The sequence below is a fragment of the Catharus ustulatus genome, chromosome 1, assembly GCF_009819885.2.
Source record: "Catharus ustulatus isolate bCatUst1 chromosome 1, bCatUst1.pri.v2, whole genome shotgun sequence".
NCBI lineage: Eukaryota > Metazoa > Chordata > Aves > Passeriformes > Turdidae > Catharus > Catharus ustulatus.
Window position 1 is genome coordinate 73,965,656 of NC_046221.1, and position 18,322 is coordinate 73,983,977.

General features: G+C 44.4%; 1 protein-coding gene across 2 annotated transcripts in view; it reads right to left on the reverse strand.

Annotated features, from left to right (window-relative positions):
• Positions 1–1,056: 1,056 nt before the first annotated feature.
• The window catches only part of TNFRSF11A (TNF receptor superfamily member 11a), a 28,896-nt gene continuing 11,630 nt past the window's right edge, over positions 1,057–18,322 (reverse strand). Inside the window, exons 3-11 of one of the 2 annotated variants that reach the window (XM_033080778.2) lie at positions 16,579–16,660; positions 16,026–16,151; positions 15,332–15,475; positions 14,115–14,208; positions 13,653–13,747; positions 12,676–12,783; positions 10,807–10,859; positions 8,315–9,164; positions 1,057–4,200 (exon numbers count right to left, since the gene is read on the reverse strand). In XM_033080778.2, coding sequence (XP_032936669.1) covers positions 3,821–4,200; positions 8,315–9,164; positions 10,807–10,859; positions 12,676–12,783; positions 13,653–13,747; positions 14,115–14,208; positions 15,332–15,475; positions 16,026–16,151; positions 16,579–16,660 — 1,932 coding nt within the window. In that variant the 3' untranslated portion in view covers positions 1,057–3,820. The remainder of the gene's footprint in view (positions 4,201–8,314; positions 9,165–10,806; positions 10,860–12,675; positions 12,784–13,652; positions 13,748–14,114; positions 14,209–15,331; positions 15,476–16,025; positions 16,152–16,578; positions 16,661–18,322) is intronic. The other variant, XM_033080770.2, reaches the window with a different exon arrangement.

Below are 18,322 nucleotides of genomic sequence, written 5' to 3' on the forward strand. Positions count from 1 at the left end.
AACATGATAAAAAGGAGGAAACCTGAATGGACAAGTAGAAATGACACTTTAGTGGTGCTACTGCCAGGTACGGTGTAAGCCTTACAGAGTAACTTCCAGTCTCTGTGTGAATGCGTAGCAAAGTACACAGATTAACAGCCATTACTGTCTATATTGATCTTCAATGCCATATTGTGTTCCATGGGGATAAGAAGGGCTGTTCCAGTGTCCTTGTTTTCCCATGGCTATATGCAGAATTACAGTAATTTCACTACTATAAGGCGCACCCTTTTGACTAAAATTTTCCCCCGAACCTGGAAGTGCGCCTTATAGTCTGGTGTGCCTTATATGATGTACAAAGTTGCGACATTTGCCACCCCGGAAGTGTGAGCCGTGAGCTGTGGGCGGAGCCGGCAGTGCCATGGCAGCTGGGTGGAGGCAGGCCCGGGGGCCCCGGCACCACCCCTGCTGGGTGGAGGCGGAGCCTTGGCCAGCAACCGTGCGGGGGGAGCTGGGGGCGGAGCCTCGCTGCAAAAAAAAAGTGCGCCCTATAGTCCGGTGCGCCTTATATGATCTACAAAGTTGTGAGTTTTGCCGGCTCCCAGGGGGTGCGCCTTATAGTCCGGTGTGCCTTATGGTCGTGAAATTACTGTAATCCTGTCCTGCCAGGTCTGAAAGTGCCTGACTTTCAAGAACTCCTAGTATATTCACCAAGGATAATTCATGTGACTCCTCAAACTGAAAGTCTTGTGAAAATGCATGCTGCACAGGAGGAAACCTCAGGAATGAGTTGGAATCAGTGCCTAATTCTCAGCAGTAAAGCATTATCACACCAGGTCTATGAGAATTCCTTATCTGGCTCAGTGCAGGTGCAGAATATACATTGCAGAACACACTGTGGAAGGTAAGCACTTCTTGTTAAAACAATTCAACATACAAAAAATGTTACAAAAGCCTAACTAGGAATGTAATTATACTCACATTTTGCTCTTTTTTCTTTTTCTTTAAAAGGCAGAGGCATATAATAATGCATTTTATTTTCCCTATTTATTCAAACAAAACCTTCACCTTTTCTCATATAGATATTTCAGATTTTTATTATCATTAATTATGTGTATTACAATAGCAGCCAGAAGCCTCCAAATTAGTGCCCAATGCACAGATCCCTTTGTACAAACAGATGCTAAAAACCACTCCCAGCTCCAAACGGATGACAGGTGAAGTCATGAGGATAAAGAAGTCCCTTTGGGATCCTTGTCTAAGGAGTCAGGCAGAGACTCAGGGAATATGCAGCATGCTAATGGCTGTGATATTGTTTTTTCACTTTGGAATAGACTCTGGAGGAAGAAAAAAAAGTGGGTCTTTTGGTGCATCATGTTTCCCATATGGGACTAATTTCTTCATGCTTGCTGATTATCCTAGTTTTAATCCTTGCCTAGTAGGAATCTGAATTTTAACAAGCAAAAAATGTGTTCTCATTGAGGACACACAGTAAATTCCCACTGTCTCCCTTCAAACCAGGATTTTGAGCCTGCACTCTGGTGGTAGTTACAAACCAAGGGAAGAAAGAAGTTGCAGAAGGAGAAGATGACAGATCTGGGTAATTTACCCAGAGATGACTGCAAGAATTCAATCCTGACTGCCCTCTAAATGGAGCTGGTTGTATACTTTCCAGCAGGACTGGTGAATGCTTTCCAGAAAAGAGCAACTGAAAAAATTAAGATGAAGTGGGAAAATATCTATACCACCTTGCCTGAAGGTGATGGTGGTTCTGCTTCCTTGTCCCTACCAGTGCCTAGGGGATACAGAACTACTTCAGAAGAGACAAGAAAGAGGTTGGAAAAGATCCAGCAAGAAAGACAAAAGAATACCATAGACAAGAAGAAAGCCTCAGTTATACACCTTCACTGAATGGGACAATCTACCTGCCTGCCTGAGTCTAGGCTAGCGTGACTTATTTTTTTGAAGGCCACACAGAGGTGGAAGTGATACTGGTTGTTCATTTGCCCTTTATCCCAGTTACCCAAGAGAGAGTCTTGCACATTTTTACTGAACTTTACCTCCCAGATAGATAAACAATACAGATTTATTCTGCTGAGAGATGAAGGTGGCTAAGCCCATCCTTTTGTTTAATGCATGAGAAGCTCATTGTGACAGAGTGATCACCTTGTCAGCGTTACAGGTGCTCTTTCCCCACAGAGCAGTACTACTGCAAACAGCAGCTATGCAGTGAACCCCTCAGCTTCCTGGGGAGAAACTCTCCCAACTAGAGACTTTTTCCATCAGGGAAGGCAAAACTGTACTAGGTAAGAGATCCCTTTGCTGTCTGGTAACAGGAAAGAAAACAGGAAACAGAGCACTTGCCCTCCTGAAGGCTCCGGCTGCAGATAGATTCCTGCAAAACTTACACCTGCAGGAGAATGTCAGAAAATTATCCCTTGTCAGGAAATCATTAAAAATGTTATCTTTTTCTCTTGGGAGTTCCTTGAGACTCTGTTCCCTTCATCTTTCTTTCCACAGTGGCTGCTGGAGAAGGCTGCAGGATATCGGACATGAACCAAAGCCAGCTGAGTTGCCAAGATTCACTTCTAAATACAATTCTATTATTCTTTAATGCCAAACCTTGGTCCCATTGCTCATCAGCTCTCAGTGTGACAGAGGCTACACTCTAACTTCAGCTCACACAGGCCAAGTTCTGGAAATAGGTTCATGCTACCTAAGTAAATCTCTGCCTATTAATGAAAATAGCAAAAGAAATGACAAAATTGTTCGGGCAGATAAAAGAATGAATGTTTGAACCTGACCAAATTCTCCATTTTTGGAGATGTAATCTCCAAAATAATCCTTCCCTCTCCTGTAACTCAGGAAATATGCACAGCTGGTTGTCACAGACCCTTTCTCACCTGCTAGCAGCTCTTTGTCTTAAACTGTAGTGATGTTATTTCTGCAGCAGTGTATCAGGCACACATCACTCTTATCTCCAGAGGTCTGAACTCCTCTGGAGCGCTGCAATAAGGTAGAGGTGAATCAGGGTCACTATAAATGCTCTTTGCTCGAGATTAGACTAATATGCCTTTTGAGGCATATCAGCTGTATTTTGCATGTTATCATCTGCTTGTGGCAGCATTACACACACTTATTTATACCCACAAGTCAATAAGGGGCAGCCCAGGACCTTGGCTCTGGTGCTGATTTGGGACTGGAGTGTTTGCTTCCTTGGGGGAAGATGGGAAGGGATGATGCCCCCTGCCACATCACCCCAGGGAGGCAAAGGTTGCAGCAGCACCATGACTTCCTTCCACCTCCAAAACCCAGAAAAATGGGTACAGCTTCGTTGTAAAAAAGAAACCCTGAGGCAGAGCTCAGGGGCCCTCATGAGTCTGGTCCCTGGCCACACCATCCCCTCTCCAGGAGCATCCTGCACACCTGGCCAGCAGTGCTCTCCTCCTCACAGAGTCCCCACATCAATGGATTTCAGCTTCCTTTTGCCACTTGCCAGGGAGAGGTGGCAGGGAATGGGGAGCAGGCAGGGAGCCCATCTCCCTGTGGGGGAGAGAAGAAAGCCCTGCTGCTGCTTCTGCAACAGGGGAAGTGCGCCCGGCTTCACATGTGCGCCCGTCCCCATCGGCCACCTCCACCCACAGCAGCACCACCACCACCAGCAGTGACATGTGTGCCATGACGGTCCTTCCAGCTGTAAAATTTCCCAGGAGACACTGGAGCATCAACAGTCTCCCAGTCTGTTGTGACACCCAGGATTTTGGCAGCATGGCAGCAGCCCCACACCCTGTTGGGGGCTGTGTGCCAGCGCCCTGGCCCGCAGCGAGGACACTGTGTCCCCTCAGTTCAACACCTTCTCCGAGAAGTGTCCCAGCTTCCCTTCCTCCTGCACGGGCTGGGAGGCTTGTCTACCGCAGGATGGGCCGTGCTCCTGGGCCAGGGCTCCGCCAGGCCACCGTGGCCCCCCGCTCCCTGGGGTCGGGTGGGCGCCCTGCAGCTCCGCACACTTTTCCTTGTAGTGCTGGGCATTGCCGGCAAAAGTCTCGCAGCGGCTGAGGTTCTCCTCCTGCACGGGGCTGCCCACGTTCTCCTCGCTCAGTCCCGAGGCCGCTGCCCCCTCCTGAGAGTTTTGGCTAAGGTAGACAACAATGATGTCGCCCTTGAAATTCATTACTTGTCCACTTGAAATAAAGGTGGAGTTACTGTTTCCAGTCACATTTCCTAAGGAAGGAGGGGGGAGAAAAGAAGACACACATGATTAATATTTTCCGCTCACAAGGTGGACACTTAGTGCAGTGAACTAAATCTGTGGTGATGGCTTTGTTCTTGTTCCATTATTTTTTCCCCTGCGACATGAGGATGCTCTTATAATCAATACCTTCCACTGGATATTTTCATTATTTCCATTTTCGTCTTCTCAGGACAAAGTCTGTCATACACAAGGAGCCTGTCGGGAAGGGTTGGAAACATTTTCCCTCTGAGCTATGATCTGGGAAGTCAGAGAGAGGGTGACGATCTCATGTTCCCTCTGCTGCCTGATGCACAAAGCTGTGTCCAATCTGCCTCTGCCTGCGGTTTGTGAAGAAATGCTAATTATTTCTGATTATGAGATTTATTTTTTCTTGGAGTCCGAGAAATCACACTGTTTACCAAAGAGGCAATAAACCCCCAATCAATCCTACCATTTTAGATAGCAGGCTTACTGAATAAATAGTGAAAGACTTAACATCAGATCACACAGTCACACAGTGTCCAAACAACACAGAGCTTATACAATTATGCTATATAGTCCAGATCCCCATGTAAGTACACTCTGGCCCTCACCTAGCCCCTGCACGGATTTAGCTGGATGTAGACTGACGCCACTGAAGAGACAGAGTCTATATTATAGCAACTTAACAGAGTTATGGTTTCAGCCAGTCTGCCTGAGGTTAGAGATTTTTCAGCATAAATGCAATCTTTCTGCTATTCAAGGACGGGGCTGCTGACCTAAGTGACACTAGGATTGGCTTTGGGAATTAATAAACTTTCCTCAGAGCAGAAAGAAAATAACTAAAAATAAACTTCCAACATCAAACTAACAAGCTTGATAAAGTTTGAAAATGAAACAAACTGAAGAAACGAAGTAAACAAAATTTTCCTAGCCTGTGAACACCCTTAGTAGGAAATGTTTTTCCTGCTGTGCTTCACTTCATCATTACTTGCAGACTGATCCAACTCCTTTTAGACATTTTGTGCCTTTCTTCATTACATGCCTCAACACTACAGACATTCCTATTTCCCCTGCAGATAAACATGGCCCAGCCCAGAGAAATGCTCTTTTTCCATGGGTGATGTTTGCACACCAGCACTGGGCACTGGTCTCCAGCTGCGTGGAGTCAGGATCTGTGCTCCCTCACAGCTGAGTCTGGGCAGCACTCGAGCATCTCTCTAATAGGCCCCCCCTTAAGCAACCTTATTTATTTCACCTAAACCACTGCTTTGCTTTCCTTCCAAATGCTGTTGATTAAGATGAGATGTCCATAAGGGTTTTCTCTGCAGGAGCTTTCCCCTGCTGGTTCTTTCCCCTGTGTTCGATTCAGTTTGGCTGCTTGCCATGAACAAAACTCTTGGGCATAATGGCAGTACAAAAATAACTATTTGTCTTTAAACAGATTGCCTTGCAAAAGGTGCTGTGAAGAAAGTTACCAGTGCTCAGCATGAGATCAAAAATTTAGAAATATATGTGACAATGGGGGGGGGGAAACAAAAAGGCAGATTAGTTCATTTATAATGTTTAGCTGAATGTGGCTGGCAAACCTTCTGTGCTTTCTGAAGACACCATGCTGAAACAAAAGGCTATTTAAGGCCTGAAAGCACAGAAAATGGACACAAGAGCTTCCTACACTGAGCCAAGGAAAGTGCTTCCAACCTGAAAAGTATAAGGGACGCATTCAAAGTGAAGGCTTTTTTCTCTGCAGTGTTTCAGCCTTTTGATCTCTTTAGACTATCTGATATTAATAACAAAGACAGATTGACTTTTGTGGCAATTGTTCATTAAGAACTGGAACAACGCAGGCAAATAATTTTCTCTGAGACGTTTAATGGCCTCTAGGTGGTGAGAACTGTTTGTCACTGCCAAACCAGGCTGGTTTGGAATCTGGAAGTGAAAGGCTTTTGCAAAACCAGCCCCAATTATGAGTCAGCTAAGTTTTCCTGCACTGATGTGTTGCACTGTAGCCCCGTACAGGACTTGAGGTGGGCTTGAAGTGACCCCTCATGTTCTGACTGCCTCCAGACTTGTGGGCTTTGAAGAGCTGCTTGAACTCCATCTCCAGTGGTGACACCTGGAAGGGGCACCTGTCCAGAGATCCACTTTTGTTCCCTAGGATTGTTTCACAGGAGGGACAGAGTTTACCAGTTCTGTTGTCATTTTGAGTGTTAGTGAACCAAAACTTCATGGAATTTCCAATGGTCTTTTTCTTCCCATTTTTCATCCACCCTTTTTTGTACCATTCTGTTTTAGCATAACTGTATGCAAAGCCTGATGGCTTCAGTTGCTTTGAGAAGCTTTACAGAAAGTTATTTTACATGCACATTTATTCCATCTGGGCATTTCACAAGGCCTAGCAAAATGACAGATGCTGATGCACCCACACGTGCAGCCCTGGTGTGGCTGGGCCGCTTTCAGTGAGGAACTTAAGGCTAAGCCCTGTCCCAGTCCTCATGCAACCAGGCACTGCCAGGGGGGCATGGCCATTCTGTGAGCAGAAAAATTACTCTGCCAGCAAGCCAGGTTACCCACAGATCAACTAACCCACGCTCTGATACTGCCCACAGCTCTGTCAGTATCTTCTTGCAGTCATGCGTAAAAATTGGTGAATTAGAAACACAGTTTCACCAGATGGCACTATAGCATGTGCATATCCAAAGGCACAGACACAATTAAAATCCCATATAAAGAATGGTGCTGCAGATCTAAGATGGCACTTGCTAGCACCGTGCTTATATCCAAGCTCTCCTGTTTGCTCTACTGTTCCTTAATATTTTCTCTTTCTCTTTGTGTCATATTTAGAAAGAAAAGCAGTACCAAATATAACTTGACTTTCAGTTATACTTCAGGAGTCCAACAATAACAAAAAAAGATAATCTGTGTCCTCTTTACTCCTGCTCCATTCTCTATAGACCAGACAGTGAAACTGCGTCAAGATTTCAGGAAACTGAAGCAGCAGAAAGTTTCTGCTCTTCAGAAGATGAATGCTGCACACTTTTAGATTCCCATATGGAATGCATGTTGAGAGAGGAAGGGCCTTCAAGTGTGTTGTTTTGGGGCTTTGGCAGACTGACAAGAATGTCTCTGTAAGAAATTTTAAGGCACTACTGGTTTTAAAGAAGGGCAACAGCTTACAACTACTGTGGGTATTACAGTAATACTTAGATGTCCCACTCAACACTAAGGTCTCATTATGCTTGGCAGTGCACAATAAATAAAAATAGAGCATCCAACTTTATGAGATTATAATCTAAAATGACTAATAACATATGACAGGCAGAATGCAGACTTTTATACTGAAAAAAAGTCTGGGGAAGGAAGGTTTCATCCAGAGAAGGCGTTTAACTTCCCTTCTGCTGGTTTTGCTTCAGTGATTTTTTTCCCTGTTTTCATTTGACAATTTTGATATATTTACTCAATTAATAAATTGGTAGACAATTAGTAAACTAATCACTGTTTCAGAGATGTTTAGGGGACAAAATGTATGTGTATGGCGAAACAGTGTCTGTGTGAAACTATTTTATGTGACCACTTATACCCCAGCAAATAAAAACAGAAGAGCTATAAGCAGAAAATTGCAGATAATCTCTTAGACCCAGACACAGTCACCAGCTTACAGCTCTAGCTGGAGTTACACTGACCACTGTATAAATGCAACTGGACTTAAGCCTAATGGCAAAAATATGCGTGCACACTGGTGAATGAAAAGTATCTGTCTGAGCCTTATGCATCCTTCCTTAGCTCAGCCTCTAGGTCCCTATACTGTGTTCTTTCGAATTTTCTCCAATACACACACCTGCTAGCAGAACTGTCTGGCCTCTGCAGTGACAGCCAGAAGGTGGGTTCTGCACTGCTGATTAGATCAGGGTGGGACAATGGTACCTTGCTGGCTCATTCTTCTTGCAGAATTCAATACAAACCAAATGGCCTTAAAATTCCAGGGTTTTTTTTCAGACTAGCTTCAGGGCAATTAAGTGAAACAGCATAATTTTCTCCTCCTAAGTCAGATCCCCTGAATAGTACTGAGCTAGCAAAGAGAACAATCCCATACAACTATGTATGGGTAAAGCCTAAGGGGCTTACCAGATGCTGGAGGGAGGTCTGAAGTGCTGCTGTTTGTCCCTGAAGTGCTTCTGTGTATCCCTGAAGTGCTTCTGTTTGTGTTCTGGTACTTCATGTTGGTACTATCTGAAGGTGCATCTTCCACACCAAGATCATTTGCTAGAGTGCTCTGACCAGCAGAGAGAAAATTCAAACCACAGGTGCACTGGGCACAGGAACCAGTTTCTGGGGAGGTGGAGGTGCTGTCAGGCGCAGCACAATAGGGTTTGCTACACTTTCGGGGAGATTCTCTGTACAAAATGCCACACCTCACACAGATCTTCTCTGAGTCACAGTTTGTTGCAAAATGATCCGAGTCTTTGTTGCATGTTTCCTTCAGGCAACTGAGGGCATGTTGGCAAGATTTCTGTAGAAGTTGTTCCGTGGCAATATGTGCCCCATCTATGTTGGAGGGAGGGTGAAAGCCTTGAGAGACTGATACATCCTCTGTGCTCCCAATACCTGAAAAGTACTGGTTCAAGCTGTCATTCTCCCCTGCCTCCATTGGTTCTGAAAATGATGACACAGTTTTACTGGCAGTCCGACTTAGTAAAGATAAATAATCAGTGTTATTGAGATCCTTATCCATGTATTCATCTTCTGTGGGAACTGGTGGGAATTGGTAATCGTCAGTTTCAGTTACCACAGAAAACTCTCCTGTCTCACAAGGCTCTGTGCTGGGGCTCTCGTTCCTGCAGGGAGTATGACCAGAGGTGCAGCACGAGTTTCCAGGGACAGGAGAGCCCGAGGGGACCAGGAGACTCGTGTCTTCAGCAGTCTGGGGGACAGCAGCATTTGTGATGTTCACGCTAAATGCATCTCTGGGGGGTTCCTGAAAGAAAGTGAAAGTAAAAACATCTTTAACAAATAGATCAACATGAAGTTATTTTTTTAGACAAAGAACCAAAAGGTAGATCATGGTCCTTCCTCTGTGGAACTGCTGAGGTTGAGCAGTAAGTGCTATACTTGAGTCTTGATGTGCAATTCTGCTCTGCTGGGAAACTGTGACTGGTGACGCTGGGCTCAGCAGGTGTTCAGAATGAAATCTGGTGGCCTGGGGAGCAGTAACATTTAATCTTGTGAGACAACTAGTCCTAGTTTTTTTCAAGGGCACTTGAGTTAACAAACGTAGAAGAGTTGCTGGATTCTGCTGTTCCTTATGGACCATTAGTAAGACCTACCTAACTGTTTATTAGGTTTTGGAAACACTCCCATGTGTCTGAAGGGCTATTGATCTGTGAAGGCCCTATTGAGGGCTGAATTTTTAATATAAGCAATGACTTATATTAAGGAAGAATCTGGGTTGATTCAGAAGTTCTGAGACAAGCTAGAAGAAAACACAATCAAGGTTGTATTAACCTGAAAGGTTAGGACAACTAATGCAAAGGCCTATGGCATCCTGTTGTCACAGTACTTGACGAAGTAAAGCTACATTTTTTGTTGCAGCTCCAAAAAGGGGTTGGGAAATACTTCAGGGGTTTTCTTCCATTTGTACAAGTTGTGCTTAAAAGATGGGTGTTTGGGAACTGATACCTTTAATTTCTAGCATCTGTTCAGATCTTCCAGGCTAGAAAAGAGAGTGTAAGTGCTGCCAGTCACTAATTGCTGTTGATTCACTCCTCTGACCCAGAGGATCTGAGCAGCTGCCAAGACAAGAGGTTGCACGAAGACTTATGAGACAAAAGAGGAACTGCCTGCTCAGAAAGGTGGAGTTTTTTGGTATGTTTGGTTTTAATTTTAAGCAATGAAATTTGAGTCTTTCAAAAGCTAAGCTCATCACAACTCCTAGAAGGGATGGCAGGACACCTGGGACATCTCAGTTCACATCCACAGTGTTAAGCAGGCTGTGCACATGAACTTGAACCAGTGCCACCAGTGCCACCATCTGCTTCAAGCATGGGGCTGGTGCTCTTCCAGAGCAAAAGCTCTTATTTATTTAATATTGAATGCACAAGCAGGATTTCTTCCTCCCTAGAATTAAGGAGTCAAACAGTTTCTTTAGCTGATGGCTCGGTGTTTAATGCCTTGCGTGCCTGGCATTTTTGGCATGACTCAAATCCAGGTTTCTTCCCTGTGAGCACTCTGGTATGTAACAAGGGCCAAACTCAGCTGAAGATTTTCCTGCACTTAGGATTTAAAAAGGCTCTCTCAGGTGTTCCTAGGCAGTCTTAGGTGTTCAGTAACCAGTGGGTTCATGATTAACTTGTCATAAATATTAAATAATCACGAGACTTTTATCTCTGTTAAAACTGGCTGAAACCAGAGAGCAGGTTCAGAAGCTATTTGTGAATGGTGATTTCACATGTGTCACATTTACAGAAAACCAGACTGAAAAAGCCAAAGCTGCGAGCAATTTTTGAGGAACTCAAAAATTCTAGCCAAAGATTACCATGGAGCCTGCTTCAGGAGGGGTATCAGGAATGCCATGAGGAAAACACAAAACAAAGAGAAAATGCTACCATCTTTGACTTTACCTTTGTTCCTTTTATTTGGCTGCACACTTCATTAGCCCAGTTCTGTAGATCTGCTGTTGGGAAAACAAAAGAGCAGCTGTAACATATAGCAGGCACTTAAGTTTACCACAGACCCAAACACCCACAGTCATTCACAACCCGCAATATCATATTAAATAAAACCAGCAAGCCTGTTTTTACTGCCTGTTCAAGTGTCCCAGCATCAGCCTAGCTGAGGATTCATTGTAACTGGAACAGGGATATATTTCTGTGGAACAAATGTTTCCAAGCTCCTAAAATAGACCACGGTTAAACTGTGTTCCACATCAAATGGGGTTTCTTTCCTGGTCATATGTCACACCAAGCTATGACTGGCCCAACAAGACCCGCTCACAGCAGAAATGGTCTATTTCAAGAGAAGTCACATGGATGGCCCAAAGGCCCTTCCCAGACAGGAGTGAGAAGCCTGGAGAGAAGAGGGTAAGCCACTGAAACCACAGGATGGCAGGCTCAAATGTAGCATAGTCTACTTAATCAGGGTATGCTTAATGGGGAAATTAATTCCAATTTCTTTGGAGAATCTCCCGAGGAAAAGTTTTAAGTCCAACATGCTTTAGGGCAACAACTGACACAGTGAGCAATTCTTGGTTTGTGTTTATAAATTCAGGAGACTTTGCAGGGCTCAAGTACCATGTACATTTGAAGTTTATGATGGTTTTGCATGGCTGAAGATAGATCAGCTGTGCAGCCACTGCCAGTTCCCAGCAATGACTCTATCGCTCTGATGTTGATTTACCACCAGTACCCATACCAAGCAGGAAAGGCTTCTTCCCTAGCCTGCAATTCTCCCAGGCTCGAGTGAGCAGTATTCCCCATGTGAAGGCAAGGAGGGACTGTCACTGCAGAGCAGCAGGGCAACCGAAAAGTCAAGGAAACTGCATTCCCCCCTAACCTGCTCTGCATCACAAGTATTTGGTTTGTGAGCAGAGTCACCATTTCCTCCAGCCCATCCCAGAAATTCCAGATTTAGCACAACCCATGTTTAGTGTGGCAGAGGCAGCCTATTTCTAAAACACAGGCTGAAATATACTTTATAAGAAGTGAGTTCTGTCTTCCTTTCCACTGCTCCCAAAACTTTTCATAAATTGCTTGGGCTTGGAAAAGGAATGATGGAAAAAGCTATCCATGTTTAGGGGTAAAAAATTAAAAATCAACAGAACAATAGAAATATGTCCTTCACTAAAGAGACCCCATGCTTCAAGTGGAGGAATGTGAAGGTATTTCCATTCTATTAAACTCAGTACCCCACTGTTATCCAGTATGCCTTTGGCTAGAATTTTTCTATTTTTCTACTTCAACTATTCATTCTATTTCCTTCTAGTATTTCTTTAATACCTCATCAGAACTTCAGCTTTCAGCTAAAAACATTATCTCCATCACATTTTTTAACACACATCAGGTCTTTGTCTTGAAATGCATACTTTAACCTGTCCATATGCAGTTTTTTGGGTGGGAGTGAAAGAAAGGTGAAGAAGACAGGACTTCTATCTGTCCCTTTGGCCAAGGGGTCAGCTGTGCCTGGTGCTGCAGAGCAGCCAGGTGGCTATGAAAGCCCCCAGCACCAGCTCTCCTTCCAACCACAGTCATGTCTGCCCTGAGGTTGGTCACTCCATGGGTCAAGAGTAGCACACTGTAAATTACTGCCTGCCTAGAGAAAAGGAATTTTCAGACTTTGTGCTAGATAAAGCATATCCATATGGACAGTCACAGGGATAGCATAGAACTTCCAGTGTAAGTCCTGAGGTTCTTAATCTGTTGGCTACCCATGAAATCACAGTGCACAGAGAGCCAGATTTGTCACACTCATGAATACCATTAGCTATGATGTACCTGTCAGCTTTTTCCCCTTCTTCTTGTAGTATACGATGAAGATGACAATGCCAATTAGTGTCACAAAAAACAAGATGACAATCAACACATATAAGATCCTGTTTGTTCCTGCAGGGTGTAAAAAAGACAGTGTCATCAACACACAGCCTGTACTCAGCAGTATGACAATCCTTGCTCATTTTACCTGCTTTTCTACAGGAAAGGGTTGTTTTTACTTCCTATTTGATCTTTAGTTTCTATAATAAGAAGAAGAACTCTATCACTCATGCAGTTCTGTGACAAGCAGTCACATTTGGTACCTGGTACCAAGACATCTCCAAAAAACCAGAATCTTGGCATTACAGAGCAATGTTGTCCGGTCAGGCTTTAATTAATGTTCCCTTGCAAGCTGCCAGCAGACCACGGGACTGAGCTTGATTTCAGTCAGGGACAGAGGACATACATTTCACGGAGACTACAGATACAGATGGAAAAATATGTCCCTTATCTCAGGTTGTGATGGATCACTGCAAGCCAGGCAAGCAAACTCCTCAGTAGCATATCCACATTGAAGAATGAAATGGACAGTGTGCAAGAAGGGATATCTGGGAGGGATGAGGCTGAGACTGTATCGTTGCTATAAAGTAAGCAAGGAGAGGAGCCTTTATACATGTAATGTATGTGTGGAAAGCACATAAAAATTAACAAGCTGTAAATGTGATGGAGTCATGGGTGTAACATGGCTGTAACAGCAATGCTGCCATGCAGTTTTAGTGGGAGGTGTCAAACCCAGCTTAATAGTGGACATAAGCCTTGGAGTCACCAGGCCTGAGACAATTTTTAAAGGTGGGATTTTCCAATAGCACTGTCTTGGTCTACAGCTGCTCTCCCTAGAGTCACCCAATGAGAATGGATTTAAGCCAGCCCAAACCTCTAGTAATCACATCCCTCCTCCTCCCTGCTACTTTCCAACTAACAATCCATACACAGACACAAACCATCTTCTGATGGCTCAGGGATCTTCCGTTCTTTACAAACTGCATCAGACTTGTCAGTCCCAGGCACGCTTTCTTCCAATCCTAGAGCTGTACAGCTAAAAAAGAAAGACAAAGAGGCTAGGTTCTCTCGAAGAAGCTTGTTGTGCCTCCTATACTTACACAGAGCAGTAATTTCTGTTGTAAAATACTACGTTTCTGCACCCCTAAGAACCTCAGATATTTTATTTTCGGCTCAGCAGTTCTGTCGTCACTGCTCTCTCTTGTTCTCCTATAAGAAGAATTCAAGCTTCAGCCTCATAATGCCTTCATCACTGCACAGCCAACACTGATGCTCTGCTCTCTGTGCTCTACAGGCAGCCTGGAACACCTCACTGATGCTTTTGGCCACACCCCAAAGCTTTTGCCTAAGCTTCTCCCTGCCTTCTGCCTGGTGTGGTCCATTTACAACACCCAGGGACTTACTTGGTCCAGGATTTACACTCGTCGGTGGATGAAAAGACCTTTGAGAAGTAGCCTCTGGGACATGGTATGCACATTGTGTCTCTGTCTTGTTGCACTGTGTGTTGGAAGGAAAAATGTCATAGATGAGTTTCTGCAGGTTCCTTCCAAGCGACAGGAAGGTGACTGTGCTCCCCGTCCTCCTGTTCCCCTCTCCTCCCCCAGTCCCCCTAAAAGCTTTCATAAAAAGTGGGGTCTTAGGTTATATTAGGGAAGCAATGTTGCAGTTCCATGCATGTTCTGGAAAGTCTCACCTGAGCACTTCTCTACACAATCAAAATGAGAATTGATAAGAAGCCATTTGTGTTATTTATTATAAAATAACACACAGCTGTTACATCCTTCCCCTTCTACTTATTCCCTCATGATGAAGCTGTGTCACAGACAGTGATGTTGACTGGTATTGTCACTTCTACGAAGCCACAGCAAACAAAATGCTGTATCAGGATTTGTTAGGCTGGGTAAAAAACAGCAACTGTCCTCCAGACACATAAAGCATTTCTTTCTCCATTACTCTATTACTTTCTGCTTTTTGGGGTTCATGCCTGGTGCAGCTGTTCCCAGCATTCACTACACCTCTGAACTTAACTATCTGTTTTCCACCCACAAAACACCTGCATCTTGTTTTAATTAGACTTAAGAGTAAATTAAATGTCTGTAATAAACCTTTGCACTACTACCCATACAAAACAGAATACTTGCTAAAACAGAACACATGAGCTAACTGAAAAGAGTTAATCACTTTTAACTTGTTTGTAACATTAAAAAATGGCAGTCATTGCACGAAACCAGATTGCAAATCTGACCTCAGGAACAACCTCACAAAGAGTGCTTCTCTGAAAACTGGAGCAATGCATGACCTAGTGACTCACAGTCACACACCTCAGCAAACACTAGAAATGTACTGGACACCTTGCAACTACTGCCATGTTCATGTGATATCCTGCAGAAGTCACTTGATCCAAGATAGTATTTAAACTATGGAGGCAGAAGCCTCCAAAACGTGAATAGTCCAGGAGGATTATATGCAGTGTAATGACAACTCAGATATGCATCCTCTGTTGACAGTTGTCTGAGAGACTGAAAGACCCTCTCAAATGTCACAACCCACACGATGCTAGCCTTATCCAGTAGGCCTGAGTTGCACATTTCACTTTGTACATCCCCTTTCTGTATCTCACCAGGAGGCTTGACTCCGAGCCCAGGAGCACACATGGTATTTCGCTGACAGCAGTCGCAGTCCTCGCTCCAGTGGTAGCCCATCGTACAAGCACACTGCCGCTGGAATGTGCTGTTCCCCGGGTTCACTTCTCTCAAGGCCTTCCCTAAAAGAGAAAGAAGATGGGGGTAAAAATCTCTCTGATAACAAGCCTCAAGTTTCTGAACCTCCTGTTCTACCTACGTGCTTTGCTTGAATGGCAGATGCAAACCCATTCATGTTAGAGGAAATAGTGTCTTTCAGGAAGCAGGGGAGACCCTTGATCAGCACAGGGCTCCTCACCCACTGCACTCATAAACAATACATTTCCTTGTGGCTTTTGCAGAAAATAAACACAGCATTTGCAAGGGTGAGACAAACACATTAGGGGAAGTGAATGCAGAGTGTGCTGGGCAAAAGGACAACTTCTAAAATCAGCCCACAGGGGTGAATGGCCCCAGTGAAGATAATCACTATCAGCAGTACAGAGACTGCAGTCATGGTGCTCTGCATAGCACAGGATCTTTGCTGCCTAGGGATGTCCCTCTCTGCCAGGCTTTTCTCCAAGCTCAGCTTCAGTGTTGGGCACCTGAACACAGCAACTTCCCTAGATCCACTTTCCCATCTTCATGCTTCACTAATTCAGATTAAAAGGTTCTACAGTATGAACAGCTCACCTTGATCACATATTTTATGTAGTAAGCATTTATCTTCTTCATTCCAGACATCCATATACTCATTTGGGCCACATGGCAGGCAAATGCTATCAGAAGTAGCAGTGCATCTAGCAGACAAATACTTCCCTGTGATTGAGAAAAGGACAAGCAGATCATCTGGAAGCTGTAGAGCAGCTGTCTAAGGAGGTTAGAGAAAAATATGAGGTTGGGTTGCAACACTGCTGTTGGCAACCTCTTCTTCCTGCACCTTTTCAGTTCGTCAATCTGGTCCCCATTTAGTGTGCCACTGAAACATCTGTGAAGTGGATGGCCCAGGAGCACAAAAACTGAGCTGCTTTCTGTCTCCTGCAGTGGTTAAGCGCTATCCCAACAAAACAGCTGCTGTGGCCTTTGCTGAGGCCAGCAGGACCACTCCTGGCCTTGGAAAGCACTCGAGATCAGGTACCTGCAGGGCACGTGCCAATCCATCAGCAGTCATGAGAGCTGACTGCCTCACCAGCAACCCGCAGAGCAGCTCCTAATGAGCCTCTCAGCTCAGTCACTGCTCACATACCTGGCTCACACTTCCTGCAGCACCGTCCAGAGTACTCATAGTGTTGTTCACTCTCACACGGCGGAGTGATTTGTAGTGACAGCTGGAGAAGGGAAGGAAAGAGAGGACATGAGAACCAAAACACCTGGAGAGCTTCAGACCTACCGAGTCCTAGTGCTGCCAGAGAGAAGGAAGACTCTACATCTGTACAGCATTGTGGAAAGCCAAGCAATAAAACTTACCCAACATTTGTGACATCAAAGGTTCTTTGTAGACATGGTGAGGGTAGGTACTTGATGCTGTACACACATGGACTTTTAATAGAGCCAGGTGACAAATAAATAACCCATCTTGCAAATTGTCATGAACTTTTGGCCTGCTACATAACCTTTTCTTACAGTACCCTTTTATTTAAAATCTATGACTTTAAAACAATTGTAAAGGCAAAAAAAAGGCATAGAGATATCTCTGTAGTCTCTTCCACAGAAACTAGCTCAGATCAAGATCTGGGAAACTGCCAGTTTTAATGTAGAACATTAAGCAAACAAGAAAAGTGAATGATTTATATTCCTGAAAAAGAAGAAGTTCCCAGCTTCCCACTGGTATACAAAATGCTCTTGGCTAGTCCCATAAAATACTGGACTTAAATTTTGCAGCTTTTTATGGCTCCCACTGTGTCCTGCAGAGGTGGTCTCATGGAACTGAGGCAGCCATCCAGAAAGGTGATGCAATTAAGCCAACACCTTTTTGCGTCTCAAAAAAACCAAAACAAAACCAACACAAACCCACACAAACCATCCCCCATCCATCTGAAATGGGTACATGACAGGCCATCTGCAAAGTGGGCATCAGAGTTGCCTCTGGCCCTCTGGGCCTTTGCATCCCCTCCCAGCTCTCAGCTGCCTGTACGCACAGCAGTTCCACCCAGAGCCCAGGCTTCAGGGCATGGTTTGTGCTGGGATCCTGGCCAGCCAAACATGGTGCCCAGCCCTTCACTGACCCTGCTCTGGCAGCCCAGAGTCCTCGAGGCAAACTCAACACCTCACAACCAGGTGCTGAGCTCAAAATTAAATAAGGTGATTCAAAATTGAGCCCATAGCAAGGAATTCTTCACTCTTGGATATAGCCCTGAAAACTGCATTTACTTGGACAAAGCTGCAGGAAAGCTCCTGCTGCTGGTTAAAGGGAGCTTTTGACAACCCTGTGCCTGCTGGTGCTGGTTCCTATTCCTCTACTTAGCATTCTTCCAAGTCTTTACATCTTCTCTTTCCTCCTTTTCTAGTTTAAGCAATAGCAACTTCTTTAAAAAGAAATAATTTTCCCTAAGCACCTTGCCCTCTTCTAACGCTGGGAAGGGTGTTGTATATTAAAGATGACCAAAAAAGATTGAATTTTTTTTTTAAAACACCACCTTTTGGCTTGGAGTCTGGGTTGGTACATGACTTGTGTTTATCAAAACTGCACTAGCTGTGTCCGGAACAGAAAAAGTAGCACAAGTCAGAGGTCTTTCTCTCATATTTTTACTTATAAACAACTTACAGCCCTTTTTTATAATCATCACAACAATCCCAGGTCAAATTAAGCGTCTAGTCTTCTGTTGTCTCATTATTTACTTGTCTCTTTCTTTGTATTCATTAGCAGTACCTTTCCTGTGATTAGATATGCGTTTTTGGAACAAACACTGCATTCCCTGTTTACACAGCCTCTCCAAGGAGGGGCACAAGACAACAGCCAACAGTGGTGAGGGAAGAGGCAATCTAGGAAA